The 27,695-nt window shown below is 37.7% G+C and overlaps 1 protein-coding gene across 2 annotated transcripts in view; it reads left to right on the top strand.

Annotated features, from left to right (window-relative positions):
* Nucleotides 1-27,695, top strand: part of NCK2 (NCK adaptor protein 2) — an 84,534-nt gene that overhangs the window by 34,287 nt on the left and 22,552 nt on the right. The window contains exon 3 of one of the 2 annotated variants that reach the window (XM_036387817.2): nucleotides 18,823-19,061. In XM_036387817.2, coding sequence (XP_036243710.1) covers nucleotides 18,836-19,061 — 226 coding nt within the window. In that variant the 5' untranslated portion in view covers nucleotides 18,823-18,835. Of the gene's footprint in view, nucleotides 1-18,819; nucleotides 19,062-27,695 lie in introns of both variants that reach the window. The other variant, XM_036387809.2, reaches the window with a different exon arrangement.

Here is a 27,695-nt window from a genome sequence, read left to right as displayed (position 1 = left end):
CAATCATGTATCCTTAGAGGATTTTGTTGTGGTTATCAAGGTCTGCCAGGTGGCTTTTATGTAGCTGGGCAAGCTGGCTTTTTTCAGTTGTTTGCTTTCCTCTCCCTCTCCTCTAATCATCATATTTTATGGAGTGGTATTCTGTACTTTTGAACTTGTCCCTGATTCACTTGCAGTAATATAATCAAAACCAAGATCTTATATTGTATTTTCACAACAAAATATTTTGAAAAGTGATTTCAGTATTGATATGTGCATTGAGCATTTTGTATCTTAGATCAAAATCTTTTCAGAAATGTTCTGTGATTTTTTGACACTTGATGAACTCATATGGAATGATTGGTTCTTTGGAGTTACCTCTGTATATGAGAGTGAGATTGTTAGATGAGATCAGAATCAAACTGGTACGAGCAAAGTTATCGATGTCTTCATACTCAGCAGATTTGTCAAAGGCTGCAGTACCACAGTATAGAATAGAAATCCTTGTCTGTAAAGATTCTAAGAGCAGCCATGATAGAGATGAGCTCCTCACATTTTGAGACTGGGGACCTGCAGCACACAGCTTCTGACCGATTGAGCCTCCTCCTCTGTTTGAGAGGAAAAAGCACCACAGGCATTTCAACTTGTTGGAACTGTTTGTGATACTGTATCAGAATATTTCTTGGTATTTTTCTGTGATTCAGCATGTTTGTAGTTGTTGATTTTGGATATTTTTTAACCCAAGGAAAATGATACCTATTCTCAGTGTTTCATATGAGTTAGTTGTGGGAAACTTTGATTCTGACAGTTACGAAGAGAATGAAAGGTATGTGCTGAGTGGATGTCTGGATTCCTTTCTCTTAAAAAAATATTCCTGTAATTATGCCAATTCTCTCAGGTGCCCAAAGTGATTGTAAGACTTCGAATGCAACTTCAGTGTTACTTAAATATATTTACAGACATTTAGTACAATAAATGAATTTATAGAATACTGCCTGTTACATTATGCGAGTGGCATAATACTGTCTAACCTATAATTGAGGATGGTAGGGAAGAACACTTTCAGCCCACTCTTACACTTCCATTACCACAGGTATGCACTTCAAATTAATTGACCTTCCCTAAATTACATTATTTTAGTATTTCTTTTTTTAGATTTTTCTTTCCTACATTTTTTTGTTTCTTTGTAGTAATTGTAGCTCTTTACTGGAACTATGGGCATGCTTTTAATTTAGTAATAATATGAAAGTTAAGAATCAGTTGTCTACATTTTTCCAGTTCTGATAGTTTCAGGTGCAACTCATGTTTGTAGGTATCAGCAGTACCTGTTACAGCCCACAAATGTCCTTTGCAGTGTGCTTTAACTGCACTCCATATGGATTCCTCATCAGAGAACACTGTTCAGCTTTCATCAATGCAGGAAAATTAATTTCAGTAAAAATATAACAATGACCACATTTCTTTCATGATGGAAGTAGTTTTGGCATATGATAGCTAATGTGGACTTTGTCTGTCTTGTCATCCAGCTTGTCAGTTTTTCAAATGGTTTGGTGTGTCATCTGGATATTGAAGTTGGTGAATTTCACAGACGGGAGGAATATTTAAAAGTTAGTGTGGTATATTTCTTGTGGAATTCAGTTTCTAATAATTTGGCTAATTAATCTTGGATTGCAATTACTGTTTGCACTGTAGTAACAAAGCTTCAATTGTACTAAGCAGAGAGAACTGAGAAAATGAGCTTGTCCTGTTGTTTATTTTTTAAGCCAGTAGCAATGCAAAGTATAGAATACCATGCATACAGATGCAAACCTTTTACACCTCCTTTTTCCTTTCCCTGATTTTAAGTTTGAGAGCCTTACTTGAGACATCACAGGCTCCTTGCTGTCTTGTGGACTGAAGCCCCACTTTCCTTTGTGCTGTCTTTTCACACCCTTTTGTTTCAGGGATCGCCTGCAGCTCTCATCCCTCCTTATTCTGGAGGCTGTTGCTTGTGTCAGCTGCTTAGTTGTTCCCGGCAGTGGAGCCTTGGTGTTAGCCTATCTTCTACCTGCTCCATCCTCTCTTTTATCCCCCCACCCTTCTTTTAAATGATCCTTCTCCTGATTTTTGATTCAGCAGCTTTATGTGTAATCCTTCCAGGTACTGTTGTTGCCACTCAGACTGTTTTTTTTCTTACTGGTTTGGGTCCTTGAAGTTTTGTAGCACACCTTTTCCTTCTGACTGCTTGTTCCACTTTTTCCTATTAATATTTAAAATTTACCAGTAGCCTGATTTTTTTTTTTTTTTACTGTTCAATACCATCAGACATGTTCATATATATGAGCTAGAAATCTGCCTTATGTAAGCAGCTACGGCAGGTGATGTCAGAGAGATTATTTCCCTGAAGCAGCAGTGTGTTGGGGGATCCAAATTTTCCCAAGAGGGTGATTTTGAATTCTCTGTCTTGCACCAAAATCCATAGCTCTTAGCACATTCCCTGATAAGCTCAGTTGTCTCATACCATTAGTTCTCAGGTAATCACATACCAGCCCCAAAAATGCTGTTGAATGAGGGTTAGACTTCTCTTTATATTTGATCTCTGAATTTGTTTTTCAAGATTAAACAGTCAGAGTTTTACTTTTCCTTGCTTAGTTCTCCCTGAAGATTACTGAATGGTATTTTCTGCCAGCCTTAGATTTGCATGGGATCTGGAAAGGTCTGTTCCATTATTGCTGGGTAGAGGGCTGGTTTATGATGGTGAAGATCGGGATGCATGGTGACGTGAAACATTTATCTCAAAATGAAAGGGTGTTGACATCCATGAGTTTACTTGAATGTTTGGGCTAGAACTATAAAACTTGTGTGTGTGTATATGTTTATAAAATTGATTTTGAAACTACCTCATAAGCAAGACTTTGACAATTGTGCTCCACAGAATTTGAATTTACTGTCAAAGGGATGATGGAAGCTGGCATTCTCAGCTGCTGGCTTGCACTCCAGGCACTCTTTGGATGCATGGTTGCTGTAACATACTTTCTGCAGTGAATTACTGAAACTTCAGGAAGTCGTGAGCTGTAAATCTTCTTCCATGTGACTGCTCACACATTGTTTTGTGGCCAAAATGGACGTGTCCCATTTGTGTGCTGGGCTTATGTCCATTGTGTGAAGAGCAACTGCTGTTTTGTATTCTTCAGGAAAAAAAGTAATGGCAGTGAGATCTTAATCCCGCTGGTTGTTGTGACCTGCTTCCTGCCTGTGGTTTAGGAGAAGGGGAGAAAAAGGACAGCACAAAGTAGGTCACTGGTCAGCTAAAGATTCTGGCCTGTAGGTGGGTGGCTGGGCATTTTGGAATTTCCACATCCTGAGTCAGTACCCTAACTAATCCTGAAAATTTCTAGAAAATAAGAGAAAGAAAACTGAGGGCAATATTTGATGAAATTACATAGTCCTGCTTAGCTTTACAGACTATAGTTTGGTTTCAAGGTGGAATTTTTTGAACTCAAATAACAATACAGACCAAGACTTGTTCCTCAGAGTTTATTTTGCAAGAAGCTAAAGAACAAATAAAGTAAAAATGCTTGGTATTACTCACTTTAAACAGTCAGGGATTCTATGGTAGAGGAAAGGAAAAGTGATGTCTCTTCTAGAAGTTCTTCCTGGGGTCCAGAGAAGGAAGGGATGAGTATATCTTCCTACTTGTTCCTATTATTTTTTTTCTCTATTTTCTCTACATTTGATTTTATTCTCTTGTTACCTTGAGGTGATTTGTGAATTTTTACATGCTGGCTCCTATTTTTGTTTAGTCATGGGATTGTGACCTGCTGCTCCGTTAATACACTGTGCTACAGCTTCCAGTATTTGTGTGTCGGTTTTTGTCAGAACACCTTTCCTTGAGGCTTGATCCAGATTTGGTAACACTGTTGTCTTGTTTGAATAAGGTCTGAGTTAGATAATGAAGAAATTGCCTACTTCTGTTGTGCCGTTACTTTTAACAGGGCTGTGGTCTGTTGCTTTTGGATATTGACTTCACGTAATGCTTAGCACTTGACAACATCTTGTAGTACTGTAGTATTTTGTATGGTTTCCAGCTGAACAGGTGTTTGAGAGCAATGGCATAGTCATTTTTATTGAAAATCAGTAGCAGTATAAATTTTTTAATTTGTACTAATCTAGAAGGAACAAGAACTCTGTGGTTAAAGGTCCACATTTCAGACCTGTGGTTTTGAACCTGTCTTTTCCTTTATTTAATCTTTGTTCTTGTACAGATGTTAATCCTCACAATCTCTGTCCATGTTTGGAAATCATTTGGCTGCTATTACTTCCCTTTCATTTTTGTTGATGCATTTTATTGTTATCTGGTGGGAATAGGGAAGAAAATATGTCTGTGAGCCTGTGAGGATAGAATGTCTCATCAGTGCAAGAGTACATAACATTTCTGGATGAAAGGGAATGTGATGTAGCGGCCAAAACCAAATGTTTAATTTTGAACCAAGTTATTCCAGAGAGGTTTTATTCAGGAAAAGCAAGCTTTGGAGAAATTTGACAGAAGAAAAAAATAATAGGAGGAGATTTAAAGGTATTTGGAAGTACTCCATTTTGTTCAAGCACTGAAGGTGAGAGTAGGAATGAAGGAGGATGACAGTCCGGCATCACACGGCAGTGTTGGTCTCTCTTGAATGTATATTTTGCTCTTAGAAATGTAGACTTTTCTAATTGATTATTTTTGCTTTTGGTAACTGTTTCTGTGGAAAAAGTCAGATATTCCTCCAGTGAAAATTTACTTTCAAAAGCTTATCCTTTTGAGCAGCAGATCTGGTGCAGTGGAAAATTGTTTTGGGCTAATAGCAGTGGAACAAGTTTTGAGATTGTCTGTGTAAGCCGTCTTAGAGCAGCTGGCACCTGAACTGCAACATAAGAGCTCAGAATAAGGAGCATCTTCCTAACGTACTTACAGAAGCATGTGTTCTCTGGAGCACTCCTGGGGTTTTAGAAAATCCCCTTTCATCCTCTTCCCTCTTCTCTGAAAGGTGTTTCTCTCTTGGCTTTGTGTCCCTCTCCATCAGCTGAGGAATTAGCAAAAGGTAGCTGCTGTAATTGTGTAGCAGAGCACTCATAAGTACAATTTTTTGGAAGAGATCCTCATTTAAACTGGAGGAAGATATTCAAGAAATAATTGGATTGAAAGAAATGAATGCTACCAACAATCCAGACCAAAAATGTGGTCTTGGTTTTAAATTTACAGCATTCTTTCAAAGTTATAGGACAAGTCATTTTGAACCTGTTTGTTTAGGAAAGTTTGAGGGATAGTGTTTTCTCTGTATTTATGCTTTGGTAGCAGTGAGAGGATTCCTTGTATTGGCTCTGAAATGCTATTAGATGGAAGAATAAGTAATTTTAAGGGGAGACTGGGATTGCCATTTCTTGCCTAGGCTTACACTTTCTTGGTTAGCACAGCAGTCAGAGTGACTGACAAAAGACTCGTGAAGCTGCAGCATTCACTTGCATCTCATAAAAGATCCAAGACAGTTTCTTTATTTAAATTGTGCTTTTACTGGGTGCATGTCCTATCAGGAAATTAACAGCATAGATTCCTGAGTAACTATCTCGTGTTCCAGTTGTTTTCAGGAAGATGTACAGATTTAGACAGGAATAAATGTAATAGTGTTAGCTATCTCTTAATGAAATCTAACACTGCATCTTTCAAGCTGCCTCTTTGGTTACATCCATAAGCACAGAATCAAGAATGATATCTTATGTCCAGTGATTATTTTTACCTGTACTATTCAAAGACCTTGCTTCTAGAAAGTAGATTTCTGCCTGAGAAACTCTCCTAGATATGAGAAATAAGTGTTCATTAACCACAATTCAGCTTTGGAACTTTGCCTTGAGATTTAAGTTGGGGAGTATCCTTTTTTCCCCCCCACTTCTACATGCACCCTTTCATATTGGGTAAAAATTTTGGTCTAGGTGACCTGTAAAGAAAATCCAGGAATCTAAGAATTTATTCAGCATTCAAAATGACAGTAAACTGGAAAGTTTACAGGTGCAGAGTCTCCAGTTGCCAAGGTTTACAGGACCTTTAAATTAATTAGTACTCTGTGGACTAGAAAGTTTAAAATTGTTATAACAAAATAGTTTTCTCATTTTCCTACTGTTATGAGGTAGATTGATGGGGCAATTCTTGGAAAAGCAAATGATAAATTGCTTAAGACTATAGAGTGAATGTTGTCTAGGAATGGCCAATATATTCTTTTTTTTTTTTTCCCTTAAAAACTTTGGAAATAAATGGGTTTTTGAACTGAACAAACATCTCTTCCTCTTTCTAGTTAAAAAGTGAATATATGATTTTTCCATTGGGGAACAGAAGGTCAGCAGTTCAGTTTTATTTTCAGCATTTTATAGACAGTTTAAAGTGAAATCCCTTGAAAAGTAGGTAGCGGTGTTTCAAGGGATTAGCAGTAAAACATAGCAATCCACAGTGATTCTGAGCTTTGTCCTTCTGTGTGAGATCAAGGTTAAACTTCTTATGTCTGAGGACTGTTCTTTGTTTATACAATACAGAAATGTTCTAATACTTCCAGTGAAGTATAACTCCTGCAGACCATTGAATGTTTGAGCTATGGGAAAAGAAGCAGCAGTGGAAGCAAATCTTTCAAACAGTTTATTATTTGGAATCTTGAAAGAAATTCAAGGATGCCTCCTTTATAAAATCTCATCGTGTTCACCATGTCCTGCGTGGCTGGCTGGTTTAATTTTGAGAAGGAAGGTTTACTGATAGTAAGGATGAAAGTCTGTGAACAGGAGTATACATAATTTCTTCTTTCACAGAGCATGGATCACCAGTCTGTCATATAGCTAAGTTTACCTAAATGTCCTCTCAGTAGAGTGTCTGGACTTCTTTTCTGACCTTGTGTGCTTGGCTCCCTCCTACTCTGTTTTTGTAAAGAGCTGTGGCGAGCTTGTTAGGTGTGAAACGGTTTGTAATTTTGTCTTATATAGACACCTAAGGTATGTTTTATTCTTCCTGGACTTTCCCTTCTCTTTTATCTTGTTTGTTTTTGGTTTCACGTGTTACTGAATAGAGAGGTGAACTTAAATGCTGTCTGCTGGGAGAAGTGAAGAGAGAGCCATCCAGAGCAACAGCAACAAACATTAAGCTTATCTGTGTCTCTGACTTTGTAGAAACACTGAAACACCCATAAACCCAATGCAGACATATGGTCATTAATCGTTGCTGATTGAGAGGTGAGATGAGATCTCCTTTCCAAAAGTTTTCTTTGGGGCCAAAGAGTTTATTAACTGCATCATTTTTTCTGGAACTGCTTTTAAAAGAATTCAGGAAAAGGTGAACCAATGCTCTTTTCTGGCCCTCTTGCTATAACTAAATGTGATGGTAGTTTGAGATTCTGTTGTGTTTACTCTGCAGCCAAGAAAAATGGGCCAAAAAAGCCGCCATCTTTCTGTTTGTCACATGTTGTTTTTAGTCAAAAGGTCTGAAGATGTACTCTCTGCACAGTCTAGGTATTCCCACTGCTGTCTAGAATGTACCATTGCTCTTGGTTGCCTCAAAATAAAGCAGGAAGACTTTTTGCACTAATAGTGGAAAAAGTCACTGCAGGTTGGATCATTCAGAGTCACTGCATTTGCATTAAGCTGCTGATGGAGGCAGAAAAAAGCCTTGCAGCTGCTGCCTGTACTTGCCTGAGCCCTGCCTGCTGCTGGGGATTGCAGCAGCAGGTGCAGGAAAGGGAGCTTGAGGGCAGATGGCACAAGCACAGGGAGGGCAAAGGCTGGAGGAAGGGCTGGCCAAGACGAGGGATATTAGCCAACTGTCTGTTGTTGGAGTTGCTTTATATTCAGGTTTTGTTTTTTTTTCTTCTCATCTTTCAACAAATTAAAATCAGCAAAGATGACAGTTCACATTCCCTGTGTTTTTTGGTAAGTATATGATAAAAGGGCATGGAAAAATGTATAGTCTTCAGGATGGAAGGAAATACCTTCTTCCAAAAATACAGCCTGAGATGAAACAGTAAAAATCATCTTACTGTAAAAATCCTCTTGTTGTTTTTTGGGTTTTTTGCTTGGTCTCTAGAAGGTTGCCAGTACTGTCTGTTAATCTTCGTCCTGTTTTCTGAATGACATAGAGATACACATTTCTTAAAAACATCACACATCCCAAACAAACTGAAACATGTTTGTTTGGTTTTCTTAATCCCTTAAGGTTGTCATCCCATATTTATGGAAAGATTTGAGCTAGGTTTTTCTCACAAGCCCTTTGCTCTGTCTGTTGGTGACTACACTAAGCTTAGTTAAAGACATGATGAAATGTTTTCTCTGTAATTTCTATTACTATTGCTATTTATCTTCTAAGCATAGGTAAGTTATAAGGCTTGTAGCTAGTACTGTGTAACTGTAATATGAGCTGCTATAATACCAACTTGTTCCTGTAGAATACCAGCTTTTTGCCCTTTGAAATAGAGCTTTAAATTTAAATCATCTTTCAGAAGCTGAAAACGAACACTGCCTACTTTATAACAGTCATACTGTTCCAAAAAAGGCTACAGAAATATCCTTTTCAAGTAAAACATCAAAAGACTTTAAAAAACTCAGTATCCTGAAACAGTAGAGTGCTTATCACATAAATAGAAACGATTATACTTAGTATTATGTGTTTTAAAGTCTGCCACATTGATTAAGCATTTGTTTCTTGAACTGCACCAGATGAGGAAATTTTGTGGTATAGCAGTATTACTAATGAAAATCTTAAAAAAATATTGAACTGGGAGGGTTAGCTTGTGTAAAAGTCACGACATAAAACAAGAGCACATAAAATTACAGTGGTATTGCACGATTAGTGGGCCAGAATTTAGATTTGTGTTCTGATGTTGCAGCAGCCTACCTTATAACAGCCTGGATGGCTTTCTCTTTGTACCACCAGAGAAGTTAGCAGCCCAAAGTATCTGTTAGTTTTCATAGAATATTTAGGGATGGAAGGGGCCTCTAAGTGCATCTAGTCCAACCCCTCCTGCAGTGAGGAGGGACATCTTCAAGTAGATCAGGCTGCTCAGAGCCCTATCTAATCTGACCTTGAATATTTCCAGGGATGGAGCATCTAGCACACCTCTGGGCAACCTGTTCCAGTGTTTCACCAGTCTAATAATAAAAAAATGTTTTTTTTTTTTTATATCTAGTCTAAATCTACTCTCTTTTAGTTTAAAACCATTGCCTCTTGTCCTATCCCAATAGGCCATGCTAGAAAGTCTGTCCCCATCTTTCTTGTAGGCCCCCTTTATGCAGTAGAAGATTCTATAAGGTCATCTCTTCTCCAGGCTGAACAACCTCAACTCTCTCAGCCTGTCTTCATAGAGCCCACTGATCATCTTGGTGGCCCTCCTTTGTACCTGTTCCAACAGTCCCATTCTATCTGTGCTGAGAGCCCCAGATCTGGATGCACTATTCTGGGTGGGGTATCACCAGAGCAGACTAAAGGAGCAGAATCACCTTTGACCTGCTGGCCATGCTGCTTTTGATACAGCCCAAGATGCAGTTGGATTTCTGGGCTGCAAGTAGACATTCCTGGGTCATGTCCAGGCTTTCATCTACCAAAGCTCCACAGTCCTTCTCTATAGGGTTGCTCTCAATCCCTGCATCCCCAGCCTGTACTGATAGGGAGTTGCCCTGACCCAGGCATAGTACCGTGTACTTGGCCCTTTTGAACCTCCTCAGGTGAGCATGGGCCTGGTTCTTGAGCTTGTCCTTGTCCCTCTGGATGGCAACCCATCCTTCAGTTTTGTCAGCCGTAGTTTGGTGTTATGTGTAGACTTGCTGATGATGTGCTCAATTCCCCCATCTGAGTCACTGATGAAGACATTGAACAGTGCTGATCCCAGTATGGACTCCACTTGCCTCTGATCTCTATCCAGACACTGAGCCATTGATCAATGTCCAAATACCCTCTGGATGTGACATCGAGCCAATTCCTCATCCACTGAGTAATCTATGCATCAAATCCATATCTCGCCAATGTAGAAAGAAGGAAGGGTGTTGTGGGGGACTGTGTACAGACAACATCTGTATCCTTTCCCTTATCCACAGTTGTAGTCACTCCATCATAGAAGGCCACTAAGTTGGTCAGGTAAGGCTTGGAATTGGTGAAGCCACATTCTCACATAACCATTAGCAATTTTATTCCTATTTGGTATTTTCCAAAGTCTTATGTTGTGTTTCTTCTTGCAGCTTTTGACATTGTATGCCTCAAATTATGAATCTGTATTAGTCTGAATAATGGGCAGCTGTGACTGTGAGGTGACTTTGGCTTTCAAGAAAGGCAGAAAAATGTGAGCTGGAAAATTGCCTTTACTGCCCTCATTGTGCTTGGCAGCCCCTTCTTTTGAGGGCATCCCCGCCAGTCTTGTACAACAGATACTTGTGCTACACCTTCTTGCTGAAGTGGAGCTTAGAGAGCTGGAAAAACCTACAGACATCAGATATTGATGTCACTAAGAATCTGGACTGCAAGCAAAACATAAGTGGTCTTGCTCAGGAGATGCAGCCTTTTTGTTTAACACTATTCCTTTTTCCTTAAATGTTGAGTTTACATTTGAAGCAGTCCCTGCTTGCTTATTTCACCTGAGCAGACTCATTCCTGTGATAGACATCATGAAAACTTTGGATGACAAATTTTCTTACTAACATCTTTCTTACTAACAAACTATCTTTTTATACATTCTTAGATAAACACACAAAGATTTTGTTTTTGTTGAATGGTAAAATGCTGTACTGACTCCTTAGCAGGAAAGACGTATTTCTGGCTGTTTCTGACATATATTCTTCTTTATTTCTTTGTCAGCCTTTTTAAAAGACTTTTAAGCCACTTACAAGACAAAAAAAGTGTTTAAGTTCTGTGCTCTATTGGAGCTGTGCAGAAATTCGTTACCGCTAAACTATTCTTGAGGTTTCCTGTTTTCAGTTGTTCTGCAATGTGAGATACAAGGTGCCAGTGTGTAGCTGCAGCTGTATTAGAGATTGGCTTATCAGATCTCTTGTGGGGCCTGGAGAGGCCAACCTTGCCTGGCAGCTGTCACAGGCATTTGGCTGCAGGAACAAACTCCAGCTCTCACACCACTGTGCCTGTAAACAGTGGCTGGCCACACCAAGGGGACAGGGTCTGAGGTGTGTAGGTAGCAAGGTCAAGTTAGTACAGCTCTAAACTGCTGGTTAATTATGAGTGATCCTTCACCTTTTTTGGAGATATACCACCCAATTATGTTAACAAGAAGTATCATCTAAAAGCCCCATGCTTTGTGTGCCTGTAGAAGGGGACTGTGGCAGGGCTGTCCTGCCTGGGCAGCTGTAGCGCCTCTGGTGCCGTTAAGTGTTGCACCAGCCTCGATCGCCCTCACCCTTTCTTTTATAATTATGCCTTTCTGGTTGTTTTTTTAAATTTTTTTACCCCTAAGTGACTTGAAAGGAAACCAAGCATTTTTTGTGCTTTAGAACAAATGTCTCAGTGCTGCCAGGAAAGCTCATGGCACCTACTGAGCCTGCCTTTGAGTCACTCCTGCATTATAGCTGGGGCTATCCCTCAGCTGATTGATAAATCTGTCCAGCTTGGGTGGATGGGTAGACCTAAACCAGGATCTCAAAAGAAGTGGAGAAAAGGAATTTAGAGAATACCTAAAGCTGTAATAGCTTTGTGGATGTTTCTGATATCTTGGGGTGCATTGGAACATTAAAAGTGTTTTAATTTTTCTTATACTTTTATATGCTAGTTAATGACAAAGAAGAAAATGGTTGTCTCTGAAAAATAATCCCATATGTAGAAATAGGTATTAAACCTTTTCTTCCTGCATCATGTACAGTCAACTTAAGATTCTATCTAATTCTGTACTTATACTTTTGCTAATATTTAAATTATTCCAAGGCAGTTTTAATTCCTTTTTTATAGTTCTTGATGAGCTGAATTTTACTTTTTTCAATACTTTCAGTGTGCATTTCTGGACTTGAGCTTATTGCTGTCAGTTTTTCCTTTTCATGGAAAGGACCAGGGAGAGGGGACACAGAAAACCTCTAGAGCTTTTTATTTCACTTTTTTAACAGATTTTTTTTTAACCAGTTCTTCTTTGGTAAATGCTAAATTGTGAGAGTAGGTTGCAAATTGTAATAGAACATTCCTCCTTTGCAGTGGATGAATTTATTTACATCTTTGTTCACATTTATTTTTTACGACCTTCCACTCATCTTTGTTTTCAGCTTTGGAAAACTGACCCCCTAAAATACAGACAGCAGCATCTATTGATGGTGACTGTGTCTTCAGTTTGCACATCAAAGTAAATTAGATAATAATTACTTGCACTTACTCAGCTATCAGTTTTAGTTCTGTAATCAATGCATCCTAATGAGACCTAATAGTGAAATCCCCCAAATTAATTGTCAAGCATGTGCCAACACAGTCAACTATTTTAGGTTGCCTGGATGTGGGGGGTGTTTTTGCTCAGGTATGGGTTTGACACCTCAGAACCACATAGCTGGGTGATGAATGCTTGTTCACTACATCTATTTAGTTAACTTCCTTTAAAAAAGAGAGAGAGAAGTCTGATGCAGTGACCTCTTTCCAAAGAAATGTGTCTCTTGGGGTGAGTTGACACACATTATATGAAGTATTAAAGTGTTAAACTGCAAAAGCAGTTAGACAAAGTGGCCTTTATGCGTTCCATCTTTATTTGTCCAAGCACCAGCAAATAGCGCAAGTAACAAAGCATGGAAGGGGTTTTACTAGTTAAAAGAAAGGTTATAATTATAACAACTGGTAATCATTTTCTTGTAGCAATCATTAGAAATATGTCTTCCTTGATTTAGGTTAACTTTGGTGTTTGAATGAAGGAGGTGATATTTTCCTGTTTCTGCTGGAGATAGCTAAAATATATCCAAAAGGTGTATTCTTTTTCACAAGTGTTTATTTGAATTCACATTACTCATTCTTTTTAATACCTTCTGTGTTCTGTATTTGTGTTAGTGTTTTACTGGTCCTTGAGAACTGAACGAAACAATTTCAAATGTAAAGATGTGGTTTTTTTTAAATCTTTCTCTATGTCAAAACTATTAATCTAGGCTGATGTAAAAAAACTAACCACACACCCAGTCATGCAACAAAGAAAAAACTGTAGGTGAAAACAAAACTTCAAATTTCCTGAAACTGTAGGCAGGTTTACCAGAGATTGCATCATCATAAACAAGAAAGCTTCAGATTTAGAGTGTACTTCAGATGAAATGATCTAACAGAAGTTATTAATTGCAGAATACAGTAAGCATATCCAGGTACTATAAAACAAGTCTGTATGAACACAGATTTTTATAAATTTACTTTCTGCAACTATGTTACTTTAGAGGACCAGATATTGCCTATTTACCATAGCTTATGAAAGATTAAACCGTTGTGCACTAGATAGCCAGCTTGTTAGCAACAGATGCTGCATGGTTCAAACACATTTTGATTTTTCAGAGTTTGGGGACAGGAGGAAAGGTTTTTCAGCCTTCAAATCATAGAAAAAAACCATGATACATCATTAGGTAGTTTTCTATTCTTCCCCTGTAATTAACTAAATATCATATCATATGGTATCATAAAGATCATATAGTAATTCTGTTTTACTTAATATTGTATAGCAATTAGATGGTTTATGTCCATCAGTGTCATGTAAAAGCCTCTGTATCAATTCTGTCCCTTTCTTTCCATGTGTCTTAAGAAGACATGCAGTTCCAGAACAGTCTGTTATATCAATTGGCACTGCCTATTATTAGAATTTTTGCTTGTTCCCTTGGTGAGGGATTACATTTCAAGCATTACTGTCAGTCATTTTTCAGTGATGTTCCTTTTTGCAAAACAAATTGTGAACAAGGAGAACAACTGCTTCCTTCCTCACTGCATGTTTACCTTCTGTTTGTACTGTCCTAACTAACCCTGACATAACTGTGAGCCTTCCTCTTGAGGCCAAGAAAAGATGCTGCCTTTCTACCCACTGGACTAGGGCATTAAACTAGATGGAGTGTTGACTTGTGACAGTCTATAGGAGAAGATTGCAGGTTGGTTGGTGTGCTGATGATAAGAGTCCTTTCCTATTGGTCATTGTGGGAGAAATATATTAGTCCTATATGGCGAGGGGGAGAGAGTGAGGTTTGGAATCCCAGCCTGGTAAAAACACAGTGGGATCTGCATAACAGTGCTTTGTATTTTGGTATTTAAATGACACCAACTGAATATGTCTTTCACATGAAGAATCACTAATAGATTTACAAGGTTGTTGGAGCAAATTCTCTTAAGTTCCTCTATCTTTAAATTTCCATCATCTCAAATATTACTTGTATGGTTCAGTTTTAAGGATGGCTTCAAAATGGCATAGGTGTTTCTTTGTTTAGTTTGTTTTTCCTGTCATTGCTAAGTTGTTGGGTTGTTGATAGTTTATTGATCATAACCTTTTCCTTTCTGGACTTTCTTCTCATAAAATCATACAGAAGCTACAGTACTAGATATTCCACCAATGTCTGCATTTATTCTGCCATATGGTTAGTTAATGTTCTTCACTTGTCTGAGCAGACTTTCAGTACAGCCACAACTGTCTTGCCTTTGGCTGAGTTTTTGTTCATTGCCTTCTTGGCTGGACAGTTTTTCAGTTTTGCTCTCTCCCAAGGATAATTTTCTGTAGAAAAATTTTCATGTGTGCTTCTGCAGTAGGGCAGCTTCCATTGAAGGCAGGACTCCTTTCCTAACAAAACCTAAGCTGAAGGGAAGTAACTAAGTGGCTGAAAATACATTAGCTCAATCTAAGCTATATTAGTTTTAACATTTCAGCAAAAATACAATCTTGGTAAAATAAATTCGTTTTTTGAGACTGATAGCAGTGAAGGAATTGCTGGATTAAAAGGAGTTGGAGTTGTGTATTGGTATTGCAAGAATTAACCTGTGAAGGTCTGGGTTGTGGAGTTCTGTTTGCTCTTGTTTTATGTGGTGTCTTCATTTTGGGTTGGTTTTGGTTTTTGAGGTTGGAAGTTGGATTGCCATAGAAGTAAAGTAAATGACCACTTGATGTGGTAAGGTAAAAGTCAGGGTCATGTGAAACAAGTGTATGGAGGAAAGACTGTTGCAGTTCCTTGCAGACCGGTATTATCTCCATATTTGAAAGCTTTTCACTGGTGCTTTCAGTGTGGAATGTTGTGCTGTTAGATAGGAGAAGACAACTCAGTATTTCAGTGCTAGGACTTCTGAGCTTTTTGAGAAGGAACTTTCCAAAATGGTGTACACTTTTAGCAGTAACAGATTTTCATTTTCTTGATGTGAAGGAATCTTATGTTGCCATTAAAATCTTTGGGAACTGTGGTATGTTTTATTTTGCAGTATGTAAGCAGTGCACTGAAGAAATTTCATGCTTTCAGTCCGTGTCAAGTTTTTATGGTACTCTCAGATGCTTTGGGAGTCTGTGTTATTGTTTTCTTTTCATTTTCCCCCAGATCTCGTTATGTTGTCTGCTTATAATCTTTTATTTGGCACATGGCTGTGTTGCAGAAGCATTTCAAAACTATTACCTCTACAGCCTCCCTTCTGGGAAACAAATATGTCCTTATTTACATACTAGGAAATCTTAGCTCTGCAGATGTCACAGGAAGAGCCATATTGAGAGCATGGTGCTGGTAACTCCAAGGTTGTGGGTTCAACCCCTGTGTGGGCCGTTCACTTCAGAGTTGGACTTGATGATCCTTGTGGGTCCCTTCCAACTCAGAGCATTCTGTGATATTGTCCTTGATGGATATAGTCTAATAATATAATCATAAGAAAATAATTTGAAGAACTTTAATGTATTTCCCCACATTAAAAGCAAAGAAAATAAAACAAGCAATCAACCCCAAAACACAAAAAATTTTCTCCCCCAGAAAGAACAGACCTAAAATTAAAAAAATAACCCAACATAACTGAGTTGTACATACATGTACACAGCTTTAAATGGACAAATGTTTAACTGCAATTACATTATGCATTTTGACTCTAAATCCTGTCTCCACTTGAGAAGGAGAGCTTGTGCCACTAAAAATTTAGTAAAACCTGGAGACTACTTTACTGGAAGGGGTATGTGTGAGCATGGTGCTCCAGAAACTTGGCTTCTGGAATAGTCCAGAATGCTTCTACCAAAATTGCATCATGCAGGGGGTGTGCTTGTGAAATGACAGCATTTCTCAGGCATAGTGACAGTTTTACATGTCTACACTAATGTGAATTTAAGAAGTTGAGTAGGTTTGAGCACCATGTCCTGGGTAGTTTCAGAGGACTACAGTTGATGTTGTCAGCCCTGGTAAATAGTTTCCTCCTGTGCTTCTGTCCTTACCCAACACTGTGGGAAAATACTTGATGACTCTTACAATAGGGCTCAATTCAAATTGTTTTTTTTCTTTAGAGGTATAGGAAGAGTTTAATAGTTTTCCACTAGTCAGTACTCAAATATTATTCCTAATGTGGGGTTAATATTTTTAATATGCTGTAATATTGATAATTTTAACTTTCCTGTATTGTGAAAATAACCTTTTTTAGAAGGGGAGCCTATGTAGTGGCAACAGCATCAACCAACTGCACTGATGATGTCCTATTTCTTCATGTTCTCCATGTCCCCAGGAATAGTCAGAATTGACCATTTTACAATTGCTGAGATAAAATAAACCAACCTAAATTGGAGAGATAGATTATATTGACAACACCAGCCTCCAGAACATGTTTGATTGCAGTCCCCTGTGGCTACATCAGCTTATCGACCTGTAGGCTCTCTGTCCATTTTATGTCAGTCAGAAAGCAGGGCAGTTTATTGGAGACTGAGGTCCAAAGTTCAGACTCTTCTCTATCATTGTTAGATGGGATTATTATTTTAAGGGAAAAAATGGTTGAATTTTTACTGACTTATTTCTTGTAAAACTATCAGTTGGTCTGCATAAGTCACAGCCAGGTCTGAGCTGTAAGGATTGTGCTTCTCTGCCATTCAAAGCATCATAGCTCCTCTTTAAATCCATCTAGGGGACCTCAGCCATGCAAATGTATATCTGAATAATGTTTTAATTGTTATATGTTCTTTCTGGTTTTTGATTGGAAAATGAGAATATAAACCTATTCAACTCAGCTTCGGATTTTCAAAAATCATGTCCTGCCTTGGCCATGAGGAATAAATTTCCTGGTGTTTGCCAGCAAATGGCAAGCACAGCTTTTTGCTATCAAATGGTTTAGCAATTGTAGCTCAGGCCAATATGATGTTCTCTTGGAAACAAAATTCATGATAAGAGGCAGCTATTAATTTATAATAGGGTCCACTATTATGTTTTATGATTATAGATTAAATAAGTAAAGCACTTATTTTTCCTACAGTAGATAAGCTGGGTTGTCTGGCATGCAGTTTTCACAGTTTGTACTGTAGCTAAAGGGGGTAGTGTGTGTGTGTTTGTGTGTGTATTTACAGACTGCAGAAGGAACCCTTTTGGAATATAGGTGATATAATTTACATGCTGAACAGAATTTCTGAATGAAGTTTGTTTTTAAATTGCCTTTCTGTCACAAAACTACTAGGTATCAGAGAAGATAGGGTTGTGGACTTCTAAGACCTAGGCAACAAAGTCAAATATTACAGAAGTCTTTGGACACTAATAGTTTGAAGTACTTTTGCACCTTTTTCTACTAATCTGTAGTTCAAATGAAATCTACACCTTTTATTTAAAAAAACCCCAAAATCAGACACATTGATTTTCAAATATGTTCTCACCTCCTACTCTCTCTCTCCTCCTCTTCCCTCTCCCCCAACCTGCACGGCAGCAATTAGAACATTTTAGGTGACTTCTCAGAATTTAGAAGGTAAAGTCAACATGTCTTGGTTGGCATTATAACATATTTGAATGTCATTGGTACCAGTGTTGGACTTTTTCCTTGCACGCTATTGTGTGCTGCCTCGCATTGTTCCTGGTAATTGCTGGGATGCGTAGGAAAATGTGGAGGCATGCAGCTGTCTTTGTGCAGCTGACAAATAGCTTTGAAAAATATCATTGTTCTTACAGGTAAGTGAGAGAAAGACAACTCATTCAGTGTTAATGGAACTCTGGATATGTTTCAGGTAGGGAAGAAGTGAAATCCAGTGGGTGCTCTTTTCCACCCTGCTGACTAATGCCTGGTGCAGGACTATGCTGAGCTGGGATCTTCCTGGGAACAAAGGGGGAGTGAAGATTCTTAAAGGCAGTTTTGTGCTGCCTGCACAAAACGGTGAACAAAGGCTTGCTAAAGACAGTACCCTCTTATTGATGGTAGATTTCCCTGCTGGGTTACATTGCTTCTTGAATTATTTCTTAACTTTCTACTAAATAAAGATGGACAACTTTGTTTAAATGCAGAAAACTTATATGTGTGAGATTAGTATGAGGATGCGGAACTAGTGCAGAGGGAAAACGCATTTTTCGAATGCTGCTATTTTATTTTTTTTTTCTCAGATCAGAACTTGGAATCCCAGATGTGGGATACTTTTATAATGCTATATGAAAAAATTAAACAGATTTTATAAGTAAGCTTCTGTTAATATATATCCATGTAATATTTTATATACATTTGGAGGATGTGAATGTAATACATTATGACGAGAATTTACTATCAAGATGTTGCCATATTTTAGTGGCTGAAAAACTAAGAAACGTCATTATGACTTCCCTTATTTTTAAGAGGGTTTTCGCTGTATGACATTCTCATTTTCTCCTAGCCTTTTTCCTACTTATTTTAGAAGAATTCAAAGGGAAAAAAGAGTAAGAATCATATGACAAAGTTTATGAGGATAATGTTTTATTATTTTGTTGCAGAAGGACTCCATGAAAGATGACAGAAGAAGTTATTGTTATTGCAAAGTGGGATTACACTGCACAGCAGGACCAAGAACTTGACATCAAGAAAAATGAGCGTCTTTGGCTATTAGATGATTCTAAGACATGGTGGAGGGTAAGAAACGCGGCCAACAAAACGGGATATGTGCCATCAAATTATGTGGAGCGAAAAAACAGCTTGAAGAAAGGTTCTCTGGTTAAAAATCTAAAAGACACACTGGGTAAGTCCTTTTGTATTTTGGAATAAATTTAGTAGACTTGATGCATTTCAGGTTGGGAATGTAATGTGGTTATAAATATTTTTTAACATGTGTGTTTGGTCTTTATGCTTAGTTTGAGGTGACATGATGGGTAGATGATTGAGGGAGGGAGAGACAGAGAGAGTGGGTGTGGGTGGAGAATCACGTGTAAAAATCTGCAATATGTTTCCTTCCATCACATCCAGAAGAAAAAGATGTTACTTTTGCTCCAGTTTTCAAAGGTTCTGTGTTTTCAGTGGCTGAAGAACTGAGTTCCATAGACAAATCAACTGCTGAATCCTGTCCTTTCACGCTAACTCCTCTCACTTGAAAGATGAAGGATGTAAACTGGATTGTTCAGCAGAGGTATCATAGCCAAAGCTAAATCACTCTATGAATGGCATTTTACAGCTTGGCTATATACAGTTAAGTTTCTGTGGTCTGAGATGTTCTGTCAACTTCCAAGTCCTTAAATATGTATTCTACTTTCAACTTGCACATCAAGTCTTCACAACAGTATCTCATACACATAAAACAATCTAGCTTTGAAAAATTTTGTGTGTATTTTAAAGAAATCTTTTTGAAAGTCAAGTTAAATGGTTTTTTTTCTCTTTGATTTTTAAAGACTGATTAAAAAGGGCTTTGCATAGAAAAGGTTAGAAAAGGTTATAAACACAGTGATAAGTTGTTGTTTTATGCCAGGAAGACCTACTAGTGGTATTTCAGGATGTTATGAATAAAACAGAAACAGGCACATTAAAAGTGTTTTGAGGCATTTTCTTTACTTTTGTTTTGGTTTTTTGCCTGTGCTTCATGAAGTCTTATATAGAGAAAATTTATTCTGTTGCAGACTGCTGTACAAAATGACTCTTCAGTAGAAAAATTAGGATTCAGGGATTGGATTTTCTAGAAAGTTAAAAGATTCACTTAAAAATAACATGGCAATAGCTTATGCAGGATAATCCTGTGCCAATGTTGCTTCTAACAGGCTTTGTTTCTTAGTCACTCCTTCATTACCATGTCTTCCATTGCTGAGTTGCCATAAAGCACATGAAAAAGGATGGGTGGCAGGCAAACAAGGTTATCATAAAATTTACCATGGTAATATTTAGGCACAGTCCTTTCTACAGATACTCTTGGAACATACTGATTATAGTGCCAGGAAATGTGATTATGACTTTTCAAAGATTTAAGTCCCAGTTGTGACATTAAGCTCTTTTTATATAGATTTATTTTGTTTAAAACATAAATATAATGTATATATTTTGTTTGAAAGGTACCTTAACAAAGGATTGCAGTCCTGTTGTTATAATATTTCAAGTGTTCATGTAAAATGTGGGCAATATTTGCTTGATACAAACACATTTTTATTTATGTCCAACAGAAATCTCTTTAAGTGAAGGAATAGAGGTGTGTCCTAGCCTATGTGTGTGTTTATTTTCAGTCTTAGCAAAACTGCATGGTGCAGGGTGCTTCCCCTCGCTCTAGAGGTGAGTGATGAAAAGGTGTGAGAAAAAAGCTTGGTGGTTTCATGGCTGAACCATCCCTAGGTGTCACATCTCCCAAGCCTCAGCCCTTTGTGCACACCTGCATGGGTTTTGAGTTCTGAAGCACTGTTATGACAAGTAACAGTGCCTCAGAACAGGCAGACAACATTCCCTGTTCCCTTTCTAATGGTTTTCTCTGTGTGTTTGTTCAGCTGAGGCAGAAAGTGCCTTATGATGGGGTCTGGTTTTTGTGTGCTGTGACCACACTTACCTGGTGAGCATCCAGAGTGTGAAACACCTCTCATGCTCTTTTAAGCCCATATAAACAGTGACAGTGAGAAACTGTCTAAGGCATACCTAACTCACAAATGGATTCAGAATATTCTTAATATCCATCCAAAGGAGCTGGTGCTTAAGAGTACTCTTCTTTAAAAGTTTAGCTGCTGTGAACTCCTTACCATAATTAAACATGTATGTGCTGTGTACTGTGTATCTGTACAACATTTTTTACCTTTCCTGAATCAGTGTCCTCAACTAAATTATAGTATTCAAGCCTTTCCTGTCTTGCTGTACAGTAATTTCCCATTCAGAACAAGCAGAGCATGTGTCCTTCCTTAGAGGATTCATTGTTTTGAGAGGCCATCAAAAATGCACTCCTTCTTTTTAAACAAATGCTTGCAAATTGCAAGACTGACACTTCATCTAGTGAAACAGCTTTTGAAAGTTTTCCTTCACCCAGTGAAGCAAGTTCTTATGTTCTCTTTATACAAATATGTCTAATGTATCATCACGCCTGCCTCTCCAAGGATCACAATAAAATTCTCATTTAAATATCTCCTAACCCACCTACCCAGCTGGGAATGGTGGTCGTGAGTATTAGTCCTTAAACCAAATCTGTTTGGCTACTGCCAAAAGATCAGGTACTGAACTTAAAAAAAAACCCAACAAAATGTCGCTTAATAGTCTGTCAATAATTAATCATGCATCTTGTGAAACCTCAGGAGAGAAACAGCAGACTCATAGCTGCTTCCTGTGACCTACCTACACCCCCCCCTTTTCATACTTGTGTCACTCAAGCAAATGGTTGTTCCCATGGAGATGCACTTTCCCCTGCCTCTTTCTTAATAGATTACATTTCCTTGTGTTAAAAAAGAATTCATCTGAAAGCATCGTTATCATGCAAATGATGTCATGTGTTGTGTATGTGATTACCTCTAGCTATCTGCCACTCTTGTGCTTATCCACTGTAATTACTGGTGCTTGAATTATATTTTTATATTCAATAAATATGAAAAGTGCCAGCCATAGCTCAAATTGTGGCAGACCCCGTAGGAGCTATAACTATTTAATTAATAGTTTCCCTCATTTGCTGTTGAAGATGCATCATCTGAATAGTTGTTCATCTTTGGCAGTCTGTTTTCTAATGAAACTTTATGCCACTAGTTATGTTTCAAAAAAAACTTTCAAAAGCTGTTTCACTAGATGTACACAAAAACTTATAATCTCATCAGAGAATTAAGTCATGCCTATTTGATGCTAAAAACTAATTTTCCCTGAACTGTTGACTGTCATTAATTATATCTCAACCCTTGAATATTTTATTAATAGAGTCCTATCAGCTTTACAGTTTTTTGGCTCAGGATTGGTCGAAGGTTGATGGATAGAATAGGCAGCTTGATGTTTTAAAATATCAGCCAATTTTTAGCAATGTCTTCAGGCTTTCTTGAACTTCCATTTTATTTTGGCATTTTTTGAAAAAAAAATTAATTAAAATGTGTTCAGAGACGGCTCTCCTAAATGTGTTGGGTTTTTATTAAAACACTAATTAATGCTTGTTTAGCGTATGTTCTTTAAATCAGTTCCTCGTGGACTGAAAAACAGCTCACCCAAAATCTCAAATGACCCCCAGTACTTTCTGAAGAGATACTTTAGAATCATCCTATGCCTTTTCACAAAACAATAGTCTTTCCTACACCATTCACTTTGTCTTTGCCTTTCTAAGGGCTTGCTCTGTTCTGTTGTATCTTCTTTTAGTCCTGACATCAGGCAATTTTCCATAACTTTTAACTTTTCTTAAATTACTTGGAGAAACTTTGAGTCTTGTAATTCTTTGATTGATGGATGTCTGGTTTTGTCATTTTTCTGTTTGATATATACTACTTGTGTCTTCTTAAATCACTTTCTTGAGTGAGGTCTAATGAATACTCAGCTATAATGGCCTAGTTTTAATTATGGAAATACAGTGTATAGGCCATCTATTGAGTATTTTTAATGATTCATCTTCTCGTTCCCTTTTTTGTCTTAACTGAGTGATACTGCAAGTAAAACGTTAATGGTAATTTGGCGATTTCAAATTGCTGTCTTCTGTTTGCTCATATTGAATGAAATCTGGTAATTATAACTATTCTTAAGGCAATAGCCAGCTTCTATGCCTGTGATTAAAATTTCATCTTCATTCATTATAATGAAGCTTAAAATAGTTTCCTTTTACAGTATTTCTTTTGCAGGGAGGGTATTTTCTATACATTTTGAATAAGTCTTACTAAGCAAGAGACCTCCAGCATGCATCTTTTAAACTGTGATTTTCTGTAATATAATTCTTCCCATGTGCTGGGGGGTGGAAAGGAATTCCCACATCCATTTGGTTGGAGTGGGTGCTTGCCAGCACCACCCCCAGAGCTGCCTCTGAGTGCAACTCCATGGGTTTCCCCGTCTGCAGCAAAGATGATCTATGCCTGCTGGCTCATCTCTGTCATGCCAAACAGAAACCTTATCTGAAGGAAGCCAAAATAATTGAGAAGTCAGTTGTTTGTGTACTCAAAATAAAACTTCTACATTTTTTCCATCCCTTTGCAAGTCATTTTCCTGGCAGCAGCACAACTCCCCAGGCAGCAGCATGCCATTAGTGACTGAAGTGTGTGATCCAACAGCAGGGTGCCATTTTCATGGGAATCCATGATTTTCTGAATGTTTTTGCTGGTCTTGCTGCTTTTGCTTCACAACCAGCGCTGCATATAGGCTTTTCTTGCAGGTTTCTGGTCTTGTTCCCTTTAGTGAGCAACTGCATAAGAAACCTTGAGGACACTTCTGCTCTGCTCTTGGTGTGGGTTTTTGAATAGAGGCCCTGCAAAAGAAAAAGATTTAATAAAATGTGTATTGAAAAGGAGATTGGACTCCAAGAATACAGGAGAGGTATTTGCAAATCTGTAGGAACAATAGAAACACATGAGTTTTGGTGGTGATGGCAAGTGACAGTAACCTTGATAACATTTCACAGATATGTTTGAGTTGCATGAGAGACTTCTTAAATGGCTCCTTTATTGGGCTTCTGGAAGTCTGCAAAACTTTTCACTCAGTATACCAGATTTGGAAAGGAAGAATTGCCAAGTGAGACATAATGTAGAGAAGCCAGTTCTTGCTTGCATCAGTGTTCCTAGCAGGATATTTCACAAGTGTTATGAGCATCCAGAAGTATTTCCTGTGTTTGTCAACCCCTGTGGTGTGTGTCTACCTGGGTCAGTCCGTACATCTGCAGGAGTCCCTGAATGCCATATATACTGGTGCTTCCAGGGATCAACAGTTTTAGATCTCTCTCCTCTCCCCAGTTATTGTTATGAAAATGCTAGGGTTTTTTCAAACTTATAACTTCATATTTTCTCATTTGAGGGCTACTTAGTACTACTTTCTCAGTGCTTATTTGGAAATTGACAGGGAAGTTAGCCCTTTTTGGTTTGCAGAGTCACTGCCTAGTAAGAAGCAGAAATGAGGAATTGCTCATTCTTTAATGCAATGGAAAACTGTTCCTCATTAATGTTGGTTAAGAGGCTTGGTGTACTTCCGCTTTACATATAAATATTTTAACTCAGATTTAAACAATTACCATCATAGTTCTGTATAACATGGTTATGAAATCTCATTCTCCATTAAGTTATCAACCTTTAAGTTCTGGTGTGTGTGTGTGTGTGTTATTGGCCTTTATTTTTTTTTCCCCTTTTTTGGTTTGATTTTGAGGACTTTTAAAAAATATCTTAGTGATCCAATTTTGGGAACTCTGATATGATATGTGTGGCAGATTTAACTGTATAAGGTGGTGTTTTGACATTCATCAGATAGCTTCTAAATCTTGTTTTAAGTATTGAAATTTGATTACTAAAGTCTTTCATTGGTGAAAGTTACTTATGACTCTAACGTTGCAGGTTTTAGTTGAATATTTTCCAGTTTTTCCACACTAATTTTTAGAAGTGTGTAATCATAAGAAGTATGCACAGTATTTTTGGCACAGTCAGAGCACTAAGTTGAGTCTTCAGTACTGTTTGCTTGATGAATTTGTTTGTTTATCAGTGACCTGTCTGAGCCTCATCTGCAAGATTACAGAAAACACATTAAATTTGTAATAGACCCAAGTACCAGTTTGAAAATATTTCTATTAATTCTTAATTAGTTATTTCCAATTATAGTCTTCTCTGGACACTCGAAGGGCATAAAATTTGCTACAGAATGAAAGAATGGTGGAAATAAAAAGAAATATGGTATCACTGTCTAATAAGTGTATTGTTGTATAGCACAGCCTCTTAAGTCTTATACAACTCATGTTAATAAAAACAGGCCAACCTTACAAGACAAACAGTTATTTTAATCTCTCTAGAACTCCAAGCTTCCAATGTTTTTGGCCTTCCTTGTCACAGACCTGTAAGAAATGCTAGTCTTTCCATTCACAAACCATTAATAAAGTTGATTTAAAAAAATAAGTAACTTCTTGAAGTATATAGCTACTTGTCAAATTATTTATCACATATAAAAATTCCTAAGAAAGAATTGTATGAAGTTTTTGTTTAGCCCAACATCTCTAGCTGAAATTGGTGATAAAATCAATCCCCTTGTAAGAATTCAGTAAAAAGAAAAGTATTTTTTCTGTGTCACTTATTGTTGTTGGAAGCTTTCTAGCTTGTGGGCATGACAGTAGTGTCATGTCTCCTGTGCTTCTTGGAGGATTGGATGAGAGTAAGTCATCTCTATTTGCACTTTAAAGGGGTTGGCACACAGGACTTTTAAGTTCAAATTCAGGGAGAGGAAGTAGTGGAAGTGTTTATATACAGCACAAATTCTTGCTCAGTTTCCTAGAATCCTAGAATAGCTCATTTCATGGTTGATTTTGTTTAACAGAAGCACTTTCTCTGCTGTGCTTCATCCTGCTTTGTAGTTGTGTTGCTCAGAGTAAGCATGTTTGTTTTTGAGACAGTGTGGCAACGGTGGTGACTCTTCACCAGTGATGAAATGGAGGAGAACATGATTTTGTGGTAGTGAGAGGAGTGATGGGAACTCCTTTTAGGCGTGGTATCTTTAGTTTCGGGGGAAAAATAAGCTGGAACAATTGCATTTCTTCCATGTTCACAGTAATAATAGATGATTGTGGTTACATAGATTGCTGTGAAAGGAGGATTGGGAGATGTTCACAATGATTTCAGACACAGGGAAGAGATTTCTTCTAGATTCCCATCTAGAGCATGTGGAGTTAGGTGCTGGCAGCGCTGATGCCACTGGAGTGGTAGCAGATGATTTGTATAATATGTAATTGAAATACTTTGCTGTTTCTGGAAATATATCTGCCTCACAATCATCATTAAAACCTAGACCTGATTAAAGTAGTCGTTTTCACTTCATTGATGATCTTTGAAGGTATGGAGATGTACCCAATAGCAATAGTTTTGCATATGGAAAATGACATACACTGATGACAGGGTAGGGTCTGCCTTCTGACTATCAATTAGATACATAATTGCAAAAAATGCATTAATTTTGAATTAGTGTTACTATAAAATGTTTAAATATTTATTTAGAATGCAAAACAAACTCAGGAATTTATGGTTTTGGACCTGTTGTTCACCCACAAATATTTAATTAATTTTGATATGCATATCATCTGTGTCCACTGAAAGTAACATTAAAAGAATCCAAGTCTCTGCCTGGTGGAACTGAAATCAGACTTTCTAAAAGATACTGTGGTGTAATTTCTAAAGAAACATCTGCTTGAGAAGGAAAAAATCTGAAGTTGCAAAGCAGACTAATGCAAAACAAACAAACAAACAAAACCACAATAAAAATCCCCAATGAAAATTGAACACAAACTTCATGCCTTTTAAAGAGCTGAAAGCAAAGCATTTTGGTGAATATTCTGGAGAACTTGTGGTACAGAATAATGCTTCTTTTATTGCTTGATAAGAGTTTCTCTGCTGGCTGTATGCACCAGGCCCTTTATTTGCTCCAAAGTGAAAAGCCAAATGCAGCAGTGAATGCAGAACCTGAAGCTTGTTGCAGTGCTAGATTGTAATGATTCAGAAGTTTGCTTTTCTCAGTTTACAATTGTATATATTGTATTCTGCTGAAGTTTTAGCTTCATTGGGGTAGATCATTTAAAGGATGTGCCGCTTCAAAAATAGCAAACAAAAATATAATGGAAACCATGATGTGTTCTACCTTTCAGCAGATTTTTCTACTGTGACAGTTGCAGTAAAATGTTGCAAAGCTGAAGGCATAAGGAAATCCTCCTATTTTTAGTCTATATTGAATAAATAAATTTGTTCATTGTATTAGAGGTTTTATCTAATAGGTATACTTTTTCCCCCTTTCCCATGCAGAATGTCTGTGTGTGCTCAGAGGCACATTGGCATTTACAGATCAAAGAATGAGCCTTTATTTTATTCATAATTATGTGTGAAAAGATAAAAGGATCACCTTAACTTAGTGTGGCTGTGTGTACTGATGTCTTTGGTATCATTTCCCTCAATTGTCACCTTGGAGGACCCTTGGTTTTGCCCCTTTCTGAGCCAGTTATGTTTCAACCTGTAATGTCTGGCCTTAGAGCAAGCCCAAAAATTAGCTCCCAAGGTAGTTTCATGGCTCTCTATTAAAGAGAGTAATTCCATTGCTGGTAGCTCCTCCTACGCCCTGTTCCAGCTGTGGAGGCAGTTTAATGCTTAAACTTAGCATTAAAAGTTTGTGTCTGAACCCTCAACTCTTTTGATGTTTCATTTTTCACGTAGAATAAAATACTTAAAACATTCTGCTAATTATGTCTCTTCTTCTGAACCAGTAAAAATAGAGTGTGGGTTTTTCCCAAGTACTGTCATGT

This window comes from Molothrus ater, chromosome 2 (assembly GCF_012460135.2).
Source record: "Molothrus ater isolate BHLD 08-10-18 breed brown headed cowbird chromosome 2, BPBGC_Mater_1.1, whole genome shotgun sequence".
NCBI classification, from domain to species: Eukaryota; Metazoa; Chordata; class Aves; order Passeriformes; family Icteridae; genus Molothrus; species Molothrus ater.
Note: the sequence above shows the minus strand (reverse complement) of the source record. Positions and strands in the feature narration are given on the sequence as shown.